The following is a 13,673-nucleotide window of genomic DNA, read 5'->3' on the forward strand; positions in this document are numbered from 1 at the left end:
TTTTTTTTTCCTTTTTTTTTTTAACCATTAAAAACAGTTATGAAATGTGGCATCCCGTTGATGCAAGGAGGCATGTGGTTTGAATCCACCAGATGCTCCACTGGAAAAGGAGAGGCAATCTCCTCCTGTTTCAGTAGTGTATTTATCCTTTAATACAATTTCTGCTATATTGGGCTTTAAATCTCATCTTACTATTTACTATTTGTTTAATGTCCCTTTTTGATTGTTAGTTTTGGGTTTTTCCCCCCTTGTTCTACATTTCTTCATAGGATGATTAGATGTATCCTTCATTTTATTTCTCCTAGTTCTTTGCGTGTTATGTAGTTTTATGAATAACTTTACTATCAGGAGAGAAGTCCTAGTGGCACTGTGGCTAAGGCATTTGGGTGTCATGTTTTGAGCCCACCAACCTCTCCATGGTGAAAGATGAAGTCATCTATTTCTGTAAGATTTACAGCCTTGGAAGCCCAGTGGGGCAGTTCTACTCTGTTCAGAAGGGTTAATATCAGTTGGAATCCACTTGATGGCAGTGAGTCTATTGTTGTCTTGGTTAGTCTGGTGGAGAATGAGGACATAAATTACTATATTTCCACTTGCTCTCATTCTCTCATTACCATTCATTTGGAACTAACTCTTAGGTGTTCCTTCCATGGGTTTTCTGAAGCTGTAAGTCTCTTGGAGGGAGGGTACCCATTGTTCTACCTTGGAGCCACAGGTGAATTTGAAGCACCACAGAGGCTTAGCCTTTGAGATGGCAGAACACCTGGTTACCAACTAGGTCAAGAGAGTTCCTTTCCAGTCAGTAATGATGAATATCTATTTTTAAATTTTAAAAAGTAACTGTGTGTTATATGTAAGAAAGAGTTGCAAATTAATATGAACATTTCATTTTAACCTTTATATGTATAAAGAAGAGGGATATATGCAGGGAGAGAATCCAGTGGAGTCCTTTTTGGTACTAGGGATAAGAAGTAAAGTGATGTAGAGTGGAGTTAGGGAAGATGTGTGTGTGTGTGTGTGTGTGTGTGTGTGTACACCCAAAAGTTTTGAAGCTTTGTGCATGAATTATTTAAAAATTAAATTGTTGTTAAGTGCAGCTGAGTTGGGCATGACTCAGAGCAACCCTGTGAGCAGCAGTTCTGAGCCCTGTCATATCCTGCCCCATCCTTAACCATCCGTGACACACTGAACCCATTGCCACAGACCTTGTTTCAATCTTTTGTTATCTTTTAAATTGGAGATTTGAGGGAGGATAATTTTATGCCTCTCCTTAACCTGTCATCTTTAGCCAGAAGTTTTTAAACTCCTTTAAGTGGTTTAAAACGGCTTTAAGTCAGTTAAAGCATAGAAATTGCCTCTTTAGTCAAATACCATATATTTATATTTATCTGTATTGCATGTTCTCTTATGACTAGGTTATAAATATATATTCACTGTACTTTTTATCATGACTTGTTTATATTAAACATGAAAGCCTCTGTTGCTTTGTTCTTTAAGAAAAGGTATCATTTTATCTTTCTGAAGGGAATTTTTGGTATTTTATGTTAAAAAAAGATAAAAGCAAAGTAAAACAACATTGCCCTTTATTCAACTCTAGATGTTCTTGTTCTTTAACTGTTGTTAAGTGGATGAGTGAGTAAACATATGAATGAAATCACAGTATTAGATTTTTAAACCTTATAGTGCCTGTCATGGATTGAATTATGGCCTCCAAAATATGTGTATATATGTAATATTGAGAATGGAATGTGAAACCACTTTCTTTCTTGCCAGTGGATCAGAGCCTATCCAGTATCACTATAAGAAAACTAACCTTAGAGGCTAACATCTTATTCTTTTCCTTTATTCATTGTTATAAGTTATTCTTATGTTAAGTAACTATTTGGAATACTGAATAATGTTTCTATTTTTTACATGAAATTTAATTATTTTCTTTTAACATCGTCTGAATTTTTCCCCAAATGATGGTTTTTACAAGTCTTTAGTTCAGCTTGCTACCTTAAGAAAAGAAATTAGATCTTCAAGTACCTTAACTTAAACAACAGACTAACTTCCTTATTTTTTATCATTATCTTTTAAAGAGAAATCATGGAATTAAAGAGGAAAATAATACTGATTTTTATTCCCCCTTTCTTTTTGGTAGGTTTGAGAAATTTCTGTGGTTCATTAGCTCAGAAAACTACTTAATTATAGGGGGACGAGATCAGCAACAAAATGAAATAATTGTGAAAAGATACTTAACATCAGGTAGGTAAGGTAAACATCCAATGACTTCCCCCCCTGAATGTTGAACCATTTTCTCAATATTTAATATAGATTTTCATTTTGTGCTTTTAGATAACAGATTTAATTAACAGAAAAATATTTCGTGCTTTTATCTGTTTGGGCACTTAATTTCTGGAATTCTTTTTTCCTTTTTAAAAATTTTATATTGGTTTGCATACAGATTTCTTGTTTTAAGTGATATTTCTAAAATAACAATGCTGAGTGAATCTGTACTTTTGAATTTTTTATTCTTTACTACATTAGCAAAGTAGTTCTTAACCCTCCAAAGTTATTTTTTAAAATAAAATAAATAAATAAAAATATTTTTTAAAATGAAGGTTTTAAAATCTTCATTTGTAGTTCTAATGTTTGAAACTTTCTTTCATGGGACTTACTGTTAATTACTTGTTTTTCTTTGAGGTGACATTTATGTACATGCTGATCTTCATGGTGCAACCAGCTGTGTAATTAAAAATCGAACAGGTAATAGATTTCTGTTCTTTCAAAACCATTTCCTTAAAAAATATTTCAGTCAAACTATTAATATCTTGATTGCATGTTTGATTCATCTCTGACTGCAAAAGTTGGTAGAAATCTTCTATTTCCTCCTCTTTGGCTCTGATTGTTGGTTGTTGGTGCATATATTTGAAAGATGGTATCACTGAACTTTTTGTATATGTATGGATATTATCCTGTCACTCACAACATTGTATTTCAAGACAGATCTAGAAATTACTTTTTTAACTATGAAAGCCATCCATTTTTCTTCCTTTTTGTCTCCAGCATAGTAGATCATATGATTGTCTGACTCAAAATGTCCCATGGCAGTCCATCTCACCATTACCTAGTATGTCCATATGAAGCTCAACATCAAGAAAACAAAGATTTTTAACACTGGGCCAACTGGCAGCATCATGATACATGGTGAAGAGACTGAGATTATTAACAGCTTTAGTTTGCTTGGCGCCATGATCAACACTCTGGTACCAGCAGCCAAGAAATGAAAAGATGAATTGCATTGGGAAAGTCTGTTGTTAGAGATTTCTCCCAAGTACAAAGTGTTGAAGAGCAACAATGTCAGTCTGGAGACTAAGGTGTTCCTGATCCAGGCCATAGTCTTTGCAATTACTTGCTATGCATCAGAAAGCTGGAGAATGTCTAGGGCTGATAGAAGGAGAATTGATGCCTTTGAGCTGTGGTGCTGGAGAATAGTATTGAATATACCATGGACTGCTAGGAGAACAAACAAGTTGATCCTACAGCCTGTGACCAGGCTGCTCCTTGGCGGCAAGGATTCTGAAGCTTTGTCTGACATACTTTGGACATGTTGCAAGGAGGGACCAGTCCTTGGAGAGGGACATCATGCTTGGGTGGGTAGAGAGGCAGCACAGAAGAAGACCCTCAATAAGATGGATTGACTCAGTGACTGGAATAATGAGAGTAGGTTTGTCAGAGACAAGATAGAGCAGGGTTTAGGGCTGTTGTACATATGGTCACTGTGAGTTGCAGGCGACTGGATGGCACTTAGCAACAACTGTCAATATAGAAAGCTCTGGTGGCTTGTAGTTGTGTACTGTCAAGTTGAAACTGACCCATCGCTCACCCTCCAGCAGTTTTTCAGACACGGTACATCATGGGAGGAGACTGCCTATTTTTGTTTCAAACCTTTGGATTGACATACTGCAAACCTTTGGGTTGACAACGCAGTTCCTTCTCACCGAGCCACCAGAGCTCCCATTAATAGGTTTTAATCTACTGTGTAATTTAAATCCATCAACTCCACAAGAGAAAGATGGACAGTCTCCTCCTGTATGGTTTACTGCCTCTGAAAACCTTCAGGAGGGTCAGCTATGATTCGGTCTGATTCCATGGTGCATTTCAACAGCTATTAATAGAAACAAGGAGGGACTTTTGCTAATGATAATACGATCAGTCTGCCAAGAGGTTTGGGGTTTTTTTTGTTTGTTTGTTTTTATTAATTTTAATGAAAGTTTACAGAGACTTAGGGTTTCCGTCATTCATTGTTGCACTTTTCCCTGCCCACCCCCTCCCACCCAATTCACTCTTCTCCTGTCGGAGGTTTTAACAATAATAAACACATATGTACCTAATGATACTGCCCCTAAATACATAAATTAAGAAACAGAATTGAAAGGAGAAGTAAGACAGTTTAGCACTAGTCATTAGAAATTTTAATGTTCTCCTTTCAGTTACCATTGGAAAAATTAGGTCAATAAGAAAATAGAGCCAGCTCTTTCTCTCACTACTGTTGTTTGGAGTTTGAGTTCTTTCTGTGCTATAATTTCACCTTCCTAGGCAGACACAGAGATCCAGAAAAAGCTTCAAGCTTTGACTAGTTGTCCAAAGGCCCGCCAGAGACACTTAATCCAACCTTGGCTCTGAGGCTTTCTAGGTACTCACTGAGTAGTATCTCAGGAACCCTCAGCTTTCACTAAGTGTCAGAAATGCCATTAAAGATTGCTAGTGATTTAATTCTTGACCTTTTATCAGAAAGTCCAACTCAAAAGAAAAGATCTTACATATATCAAGAGATGGCTTTCCCTATAGGCAGAGTAGAATAAAAATGTGAGATCAGCAGAATAAAATGCTTGAAAACATAGAAAAACTGTGATAACTATTTCTACCTGTCTTACCTGCCTAAGAGGGAACCAAAGGGCATTGTATGTGAGGGTGTTCTAAATGGATCAAGAAAAGAACCATTCATATGTGGCTACTTTATTAACTGTATCATAGATGGGATTCTGTCAGGAATGCTAGGATGGAGAGCAGTTAAGACACTGTCATTTAGAAAATAAGCCTTAGACTGCTCTTTTTTCTAATTTAGCATCTCTGCAGCAGTCTGAGAAAGCTACTTTGTGCTGGGACAGGCTACAGAGTAATGGATTTCAGCAGGGAGTTGTGCTGCTAACCAGAGGCCACACCTGTCTGGCAGCACAAACCACCAACATGGCTCTTTGGGAGAAACATGGGCACTCATAGAATTACAACGGAGTAGTTTATAAAGTGTTGAGTGATGTATTTCCTTTTCCTTCTTGCATCTCTTTTTTTCCTGACCTAACAGTTAAATTAGTTTGAATGTCTTGTTGATTGCAGTACACTTTAGTTAATTCTTTCTGATATAACCTCAAAAACACCAATAGGTCTTGAGTATTGCCTCTGTATTTCAGAAGACAGAACTCAATTAAATAAAACCCATCATGAGTATAAAACATGATAATCTGTAGGGGAAGAATGTAAAGAAAATATTGGGTAATTTTACTAAAGCATAATAATGAAAAGAAGGTGCATTAACTTTTTCCTGTATTTTAAAAATGTGAATCAGATTTTTAAAAAGCAAATGAATATGCCACTAGGTTTTTCTAAGAACTCATTAAAATTGAAATGAATATGAGTAATAAAAGAGTAGGAAAATAGAAGACATGAAGAATTCTAGGCCTAACAGACATCTATAGAGCACTCTTGTATAGCAGCTGCAGAATATACCTTCTTAAGTAAGTATGGAACATTCTTTAGATATTAGCCTACAGAACAATTTTTTTAGTAAATTTAAAATTAGTAAAACCAGGCAAATTATTCTCTGACTATAATGAAATGAAATTAGAAGCCATAATAGAAAAAATTCTAGTAAGTCCACAGGCATGTAGAAATTGAAAGACATAGTCATAAATAACCAGTTTGTCAAAAAGGAAGTTAAAGAATATTAATTCTAGTTAACACAGATGTTTTAAGCACTTGATTGTTAGCCAAATTGATTAGTAGATGGTATTTTGAACCCACTCAGATGTGCATCAGAAGACATCGAAGTCTGATATTCTGCTTCTGAATGGTCATAGCTTTTAAAACCCTGTGGAGCACAGTTCTGGTTGGACACTCAGGTCACCATGAATCAGTATTGACCCATTGGCAACCAACAATAGGAGCAACTATTGATAGTATTATTTGATACACTATTTTTTGCTATTTTGAGATATATATATATATACACACACACACACTCTTGATACACTATTTGATAGTATACAAATGATCAACAAACACATGAAAAGATTCAGTAGAGAAATGCAAATCAAAAGCATACAACTTTACATTAATGTTTTCAGATTAATACTGACTCATAGAGACCCATATAGTGGCTCTAGAGTGCTAAAGAGCAGTGATATCAGACTGTAGTCTAAGGTGCATGTGATTCAGACCATGGTCTTTGCAATTACTTGGTATGTATCAGAGAGCTGGATAGTAACTAAGTATGACAGAAGAAGAATCGATGCATTTGAGTTGTGGTGCTGGAGAAGAGTATTGAACATACCATGAACTGCTAAGAGAACCAGCAGGTCTGTCTTGGATATGATCAAACCAAACTACTCCTTGGAGGCAAGGATTTTCAAGCTCTGTCTCACGTACTTTGGGCACGTGGCCAGGAGGATCCAGTCCTTGGAGAAGGACACCATGCTTGGAACAGTGGAGAGAGAATGCAGGAGTAAGACCTTGTATGTGGACGAGATGATTAACACAATAACTAGGGTAATGGTAGGTGTATCAGAGACATTGAGACTGGTTCAGGAAAGGACAGGCTTCAGAGCTGTTGTACTTGGGGTTGCTATGAGTCACAGGCAACTCAAAGCCACCTAACAACAACAGCAACAACATGGTGACTCATAAACAGAATGAAAGTTTGCCTGCACCTTCATGATTATTGGTATATATGCTTAAATGCATTGTTGCATCCATATTGAATGCTTTCTAACCTGTAAGTTCCCTTCCAATACTCATTCTCTCGTTTCTGGCAAGTCATAACTGACTCATAACTGATCCTCTGTTGGGTTTCTCAAGTTGTAAATTGCATGGGCAGAGATTGCTTATTTTCTCCCATCTTTCTCCAGTTGCTACTGGCCTTGAACTACAAGAGAGGCATGGTCTTTGGGTTAGCAACAAAGCTCTCTATGGACTACACCACCAGAGCTCCTTCTTCCAGTGCTACTAGAGTAATATTCTGTTGTTCAACTACTAGCACTGTTAGTTGTGAACCATAGGGTTTTCACTTGCTAATTTTTGGAAGTAGTTTTGAAAGCCAAGGCTTTTCTTCCTAATCTCGGAGTTGTACTGAAACTTCCATCACTCTACTGGTATTTGAAGTACTGATAGCATTGTGTCCAGCAACATAGCCACGTGCAAGTCACCATAATCCTGACAGATGAGTAAGTAGTCACACTTGCTCAGCCAATCTAAACTTACCTGCTGTTGAGTAGACAGAGTAGACCTGCCACGTGGTGTTTCTCAGGTGGTAAATTTTTTTTTTGCTTTATTTTATCAACATCTTAATAATTCCCTTTTGTATAAAATCTTATTTCTCTTTGGGTTCAGTGAGGTTGTAAATCTTAACTGGAACAGACTGACTTGTACTTTTCTTATAAAGTTGGTAAGTTCTAACCACTGATCTCTTCACCCAAATTCTTACCACATTGTGCAACCAGAACTTCTGTCACATCTGCTAGAATGGGATAGTAGTAACCAAATTACAAGTAGTGAGGCTGATGTAGAGAAATTAGAGCCCTCATACACTGCTAGCAGAAATGTAAAGTGGTGCTACCCTGTGGAAAAGCAGTTTTGGCAGTTCCATAGGAACATATAATTCCGCATTTCCACCGTTAGGTTTATACCCCAAGGAATTGAAAAAGGTGTTTAAGCAAAACCTTGTACACAAATGTTCATAGATGTGTTATTTGTAATAGCAAAAGGTGGAAACTACCTACATATTCATCAGTTAATGCATAAATAAATATGAAAGAAAGTTCAGATGCATGCATGCTGCAACTTGGATAAACCTTGAAAACATGCTAAGTAAATAAAATACAAAAGGACACTAGTTAACTATACAATTGCCTCTATGTGAAACATTTCAATATAGAAAAATCCAGAAATTAAAGGTGGATTAATATGTACCAGGTGCTAGGAGCTAGTGAATCAGGACTGACTACCAGTGGTTATGGGGTTTCTTTGGAAGATGATGATGATCAGGAATTACATAGTGGAGGTGACTGCACAGCTTTACAGAGACTAACAAGAGACAATATCAAATAAGATGGAAAAAAGATTGAAGTTGTCAGTGATTTCATTTTCCCAGGATCCAGCATCAACACCCTTGGTATCAGCAGTCAAAAAATCAAAAGACAGATTTCATTGGGAAAATTTGCTGTCAGGGACCCCTGCAGCATACTAATGAGCAGTGATGTCAGTTTAAAGCCTATGGCATGCCTGATACAGACCATGGCCTTTTTACTTGCGATGCATCTGAAACTTGGACAATGACTAAAGATGACAGAAGAATCAATGTGTTTGGATTGTGGAGTTGAAGAAGAGTATTGAATATCCCATACACTGCCAACTGAACAAAAAGATCTGTTATGGGGAAAGTGAACCAGTACTCCTTAGAGGCAAGGATGGTGAAGCTTTGCCTCACAATGTTATTAGGAGAAGGCAGTCTTGAAAGAAAAACGACATGCTTGGAAAGATAAAGGGAGGGTCAGTGTAAGAGCAGAAGACCCTCAACAAGGTGAGATTGACACAGTGACTGTAACAGTGGGCTCAGATGTCTGAGTTGGTATGGATGGCACAGAACAGGGCAGGGTTCAGAGCTGTGCGGCCTGACCTCAAGTCAACTTGGTGGCATATGTTGTTGAGTACCATCAAGTCTGAATCAACCCTGGCCCTCTAGAAGGTTTTCAGAGGAAGGAGATTACCCATCCTTCTCCCATAGCAACAATAACGAAGTTGATGCTTTAAAAGGGGTACATTTTATGATAAACTAATTAGATTTTAAAAATATATTTTACTACAAGGGGTATATTGATACACTCATTATTTTAAAACTCAGACTACATTACTTTTCAAAATCTTCAAATGTTAAGTAATTTTTTCTAAATTAGTCTTTCAGTAATTAAGTTAGAGAATTATGAGCATATTTTTTATGACTTCTTATAGGTAGACTATTTAAAAGTTAATTCACCATTCAACTACATTTTTAATAAAAATAGTAATTTTGTCACAGTGCTATTTAAGTTGGAAGAGAATTTAACCTTTCCTGCTACTACAGTGTTGCTATTATAAATTGGAACCAACTTACAGTGGACCCTTCAGAGTTTTCAGAGGCTGTAAGTCAAGTACGAGGAGATGGCGTGCATTTGCCCTATATAGATGCTAATGGATTTGATCCATGTCTTTTGTGGTTGACAGTGCAACTCCTTACCCCCTAAGCCACTAGATCACATACAGAAAATCACTGTATCTGATTTTCACATGTCACTCTGTAGAAAAGTCTGTATTCTGATATCTCAGTAATTGTAGCATTGTTTTTGCAGGAGAACCAATTCCACCTCGGACTTTAACTGAAGCCGGTACTATGGCTCTTTGCTATAGTGCTGCTTGGGATGCACGAGTTATCACTAGTGCTTGGTGGGTGTACCATCATCAGGTAATCTTGCTCTTAATTTAGTACGTGGTGCACTGTGTGCCAGTATTTGAGAGTATAGTAGTGAGTAAGGTAGAATAATATGCTATCTCTCTTGGTAGTGGTCACAAATGCAATAAGCAAGTGCTTTGAAGATGAAAAATAGAGTAAAGGCATAGTAGGAGATAAAGCTATATCTAAGTAAAGATGTTAAAGATAAATCCTGGGAAAGTAAAATTTTAGCAGATCAAGGGGACTTTTAGAACATGTCTGAATGTGTTCTGAGTATGAATGCTGGCTTACTAACCTAAAAGGGCTTTCTTTTTGCCTTTTTTGAGGTTTTTTGAATTCTCTTTGGCCCTCGCAGAAAAGTGGGTAGTATCCAGTGGTTTTTACTTTGTTCTGTGTTTCTGTTATATTTGTTAAGCATATACCATGGCACTTCACAGTTAACTATGGAGTCAGAGCCTAGTACCCTTGTAATGGCATAGTATCTCTTTAAAATTTGAGGATTCAGTGGTTTTTAAATTGATTTGATCTCAGTGATTGCCCTCCTTTGTAGTTAATACTATTTTATTGGAGTTTATATTTCTAATGACGTCATGCTTCTAAGAATTATAATTGATAAGAATGTAACAATACTTATATAAAGTCCTAAAAACTATGCTGAAGAATAAGGAGGGTTCAGTATCATCATCCTTCCTTAGATTCCATTTGATATGTATCCATATTCATTATCTGCTGTACTATAATAGTATGTTTTTAAGAAATTATTCTCACTCATATAATTTCTCTCTCAGTCCTATTAGAAGATTTATTTCTTCTATGAGTCTTGTTCTTTTTGTTGTCTTTATTTTTTTAATTCATACATTGTTGCACTTGAGTTTCTTATTCTTTTTTAAGATGAAATGTATTTATTTCATTATTATTTTTGTGTGTGTACTGTCAAATCAGATCTGACTGGTACAGGAGGAGATTGCCCCTCCTTCTTCAGCAGAGCAGCTGGTGGATTCGAACTGCATATTGAAATCTAATATGCTTTCGACGTCTCATTCTTGTTGTGTACTGTCCAGTCGGAAATGACCCGTGGCAGTTAATCACATGGGAGGGGATTGCTTCTCCCACAGAGCAAGTAGTGAATTCAAACCATGTGCCTTCAGGATTACAGCACAGCTTCTTATCACTGGAACACCAGAGCTCATGTTAGGACACTATTTATGACTATTATTATTATTATCACTTTTAGGACAACTATTTAGGACTAATAAAGATATCTGATCTGCGAGGTTCATAATCCATTTAAAAATTATAATCTTTCCCACTTTCTCTTTTGCTAAATAAAAATATTTTTGTAAACTCTGTTGTTAACTGTATTTCCTAAAATGAAAGGATAACATCTTAAAAGACATTTTGGAAAAGGATTTTACTTAATAAATAAATCTGTAAGTAAGTATAGCTTTACAATGACTTTTTCGACTATCCTTATTTTTCTCATTTGAATCTCACACTGGAAAAAAAACAACTCTAGTTGTACTCCATAAAACAAACCAAAACAGATGTACTGCCTTTGATTCCATAGTTGATTCCAAGCCATAGCAACCCTAAAGGACACAGTAGAACTGCTCCTTTGAGTTTTCAAGGCTGTAAATCTTTACAGAAGTAGACTACCTCATCTTTTCCCTTGTCGTGGCTGGTCGATTCTTACTGCAACCTTTCTTTTAGCAGCCCAGCATCTAACCTACTGTGCCTCTAGGGCTGAGTTCTAGACCATGGATTTTGAGAGTTATTCATGTGATGAGCCCATCACTTCTTTTGTTAACTGTCAAAGCTACATCCACCACTGAAGATTTCTGTCCTTTCCGTTCTAGAAGTGTGTGGTAAATTATGTCATTTTTTTCAAAACTTATTGCTTATTCAGTTTACTGTTTGGTGAAAAGACCAAGGCTTTCTCAGGACAAGGAGTTAATCAATTCATGTATTCCTCAGGTGTCCAAAACAGCACCAACTGGGGAATATCTGACGACTGGAAGCTTCATGATAAGAGGTAATGGAGTGACGTGAGAAAAATCCCCAAATTTTTCTATAGATTTGAAAAGAGACAGTTCTGAAAACCATCTACTAATATGTTAAAACGTTTTAACTCTGGCTATCTATACAAAGACTCTTAGTAAATATGGAAAGTTTTACCCTTTTGTGGTTGATTTAAGATTTGTTATATTATCTTCATATAGATGTATCAGAGACAGTGAGATTGGCTCACAGTAGGGCAGAGCTGTTGTTCAAGGATTGCTATGAGTCATAGTTAACTCGATGGCACATAACAGCACATACTATCTTTGTATATATTTTTACTCGTAAAAATATATTTTCACATAGCTTAAACTTCTAAGGGTAAGAAAGCATTGCTGTTTGCCATCAAGCCAATTCTAGGTCCTAGTAGCCCTTGAAAACAGAATTTCCTGATGGAGTTGCAGAGGTTGTAAATTCTTACAGAAGTAGACTACCACATGTTTCTTCTGCAGAGCGGCTAGTGAGATGGAACCACTGACCTTTCACTAGCCGCCAAGCACTAAACCTGCTGTACTCCCAGGCCTCGTAAGCAAGCATAACCTGACTTTCCCCCTAAAAAATAGATTATTCTCGGTTTAACCCCAAAAAATTAAAAAATATTCTGTTTCTTTTGTATCCATACACATACTGTTTCTTTTACTGTACATTTTGTGAGAAATACTCCTTCATGACAGAAAAAAGAACAAAATGAATGTGACTGTTGAGATCAGATTTTTTTTTAAGCAAAATATGGAGGAGGAAAAAATATATGGAGGAAACATTTACAAAACATTTACCTATTATTTTTATAGGAAAAAAGAATTTTCTCCCTCCTTCATATCTAATGATGGGATTTAGCTTCCTCTTTAAGGTACTCTTTAGCTTCTTGGTTCTTTTTTACTTCCAGTTTTCATTAGTCTTACATAAAGCTTCCTCAGAGAAAAAAAATTTCTTTCTATAGGTAGATGAGTCTTGTGTTTGGAGACACCGGGGTGAACGAAAAGTCAGAGTGCAGGATGAAGATATGGAGACACTGACAAGTTGCACAAGTGAACTTACATCAGAAGAAATGGAACAACTAGGTATTTCATGGATTTTAAGAAATTATTTTGCAGTGTTATCCAGTTTTGCATTAATATATTCACTTAGATCAAGTCTCCTTTGTAATTGAAATTTTTTAAAACAACAGTATCATGATTTACTAAGTTTTATATTTGGAAATATCAAATAAATTTATTCTAGTGAAATAGAAAGTATTTAATTGGGATTGTGACTGGTAAACTTTCAAACTAAACTTACTGCTGTCAAGTTGGAGCCGACTCTTAGCAAACCCTCAGGCAGGTTTTAGAGAATATAGATCTTACGGAAGATTGCTGGTCTTTTCTCTGACGGAACAACTGGTGAATTCAGGCTGGCTGCATTTAGGTTAGCAGTACAGCTCCCTACAGGCTATGCTACCAGAGCTCCACACTACACTTCTTAGTATGTTTATGTAATAAAGCTTCACTGCTTAATTAATAATACATGTTTATTTTAATGCAAGTAGACTCGAGTATGTGTAAATTAACATTGACTTTGGAGTTGGGTAATGCAAAGATAGAATAAAGGTCATTTTTCTTAAGATAATTTAATTTGACAATATATTTGCTTCAAATATAGAGCAAGCACAGTTACCTATCTACATAAAGAAATTAGAAAAATTAAGTCCTCTAAAATCTAGTTTTGCGGGGAGCTCTGGTGGCCTAGTGGCAAGAAGCTGCACTGCAATCCCAGAGGAGCACGGTTCGAATCCACCAGATGCTCTGCCGGGAAAGGAGGGACAATCACCTCCTGTACCAGTCAGATCCGATTTGACGGTACACGCATATAAACTAATAATAATAAAAAAAAAAAG

At 36.4% G+C, this 13,673-nt stretch overlaps 1 protein-coding gene across 1 annotated transcript in view; it reads left to right on the forward strand.

Moving 5' to 3' along the window:
- NEMF (nuclear export mediator factor) overlaps nucleotides 1-13,673 on the forward strand; it is a 59,353-nt gene that overhangs the window by 25,940 nt on the left and 19,740 nt on the right. The window contains exons 17-22 of the mRNA XM_006899206.1: nucleotides 2,144-2,247; nucleotides 2,686-2,748; nucleotides 9,642-9,754; nucleotides 11,717-11,774; nucleotides 12,592-12,650; nucleotides 12,741-12,861. Of these exons, the coding sequence (XP_006899268.1) occupies nucleotides 2,144-2,247; nucleotides 2,686-2,748; nucleotides 9,642-9,754; nucleotides 11,717-11,774; nucleotides 12,592-12,650; nucleotides 12,741-12,861 (518 nt within the window). The remainder of the gene's footprint in view (nucleotides 1-2,143; nucleotides 2,248-2,685; nucleotides 2,749-9,641; nucleotides 9,755-11,716; nucleotides 11,775-12,591; nucleotides 12,651-12,740; nucleotides 12,862-13,673) is intronic.

Source organism: Elephantulus edwardii, unplaced genomic scaffold (genome assembly GCF_000299155.1).
Source record: "Elephantulus edwardii isolate Elephantulus edwardi_28Jun2011 unplaced genomic scaffold, EleEdw1.0 scaffold00247, whole genome shotgun sequence".
Taxonomy (NCBI): domain Eukaryota; kingdom Metazoa; phylum Chordata; class Mammalia; order Macroscelidea; family Macroscelididae; genus Elephantulus; species Elephantulus edwardii.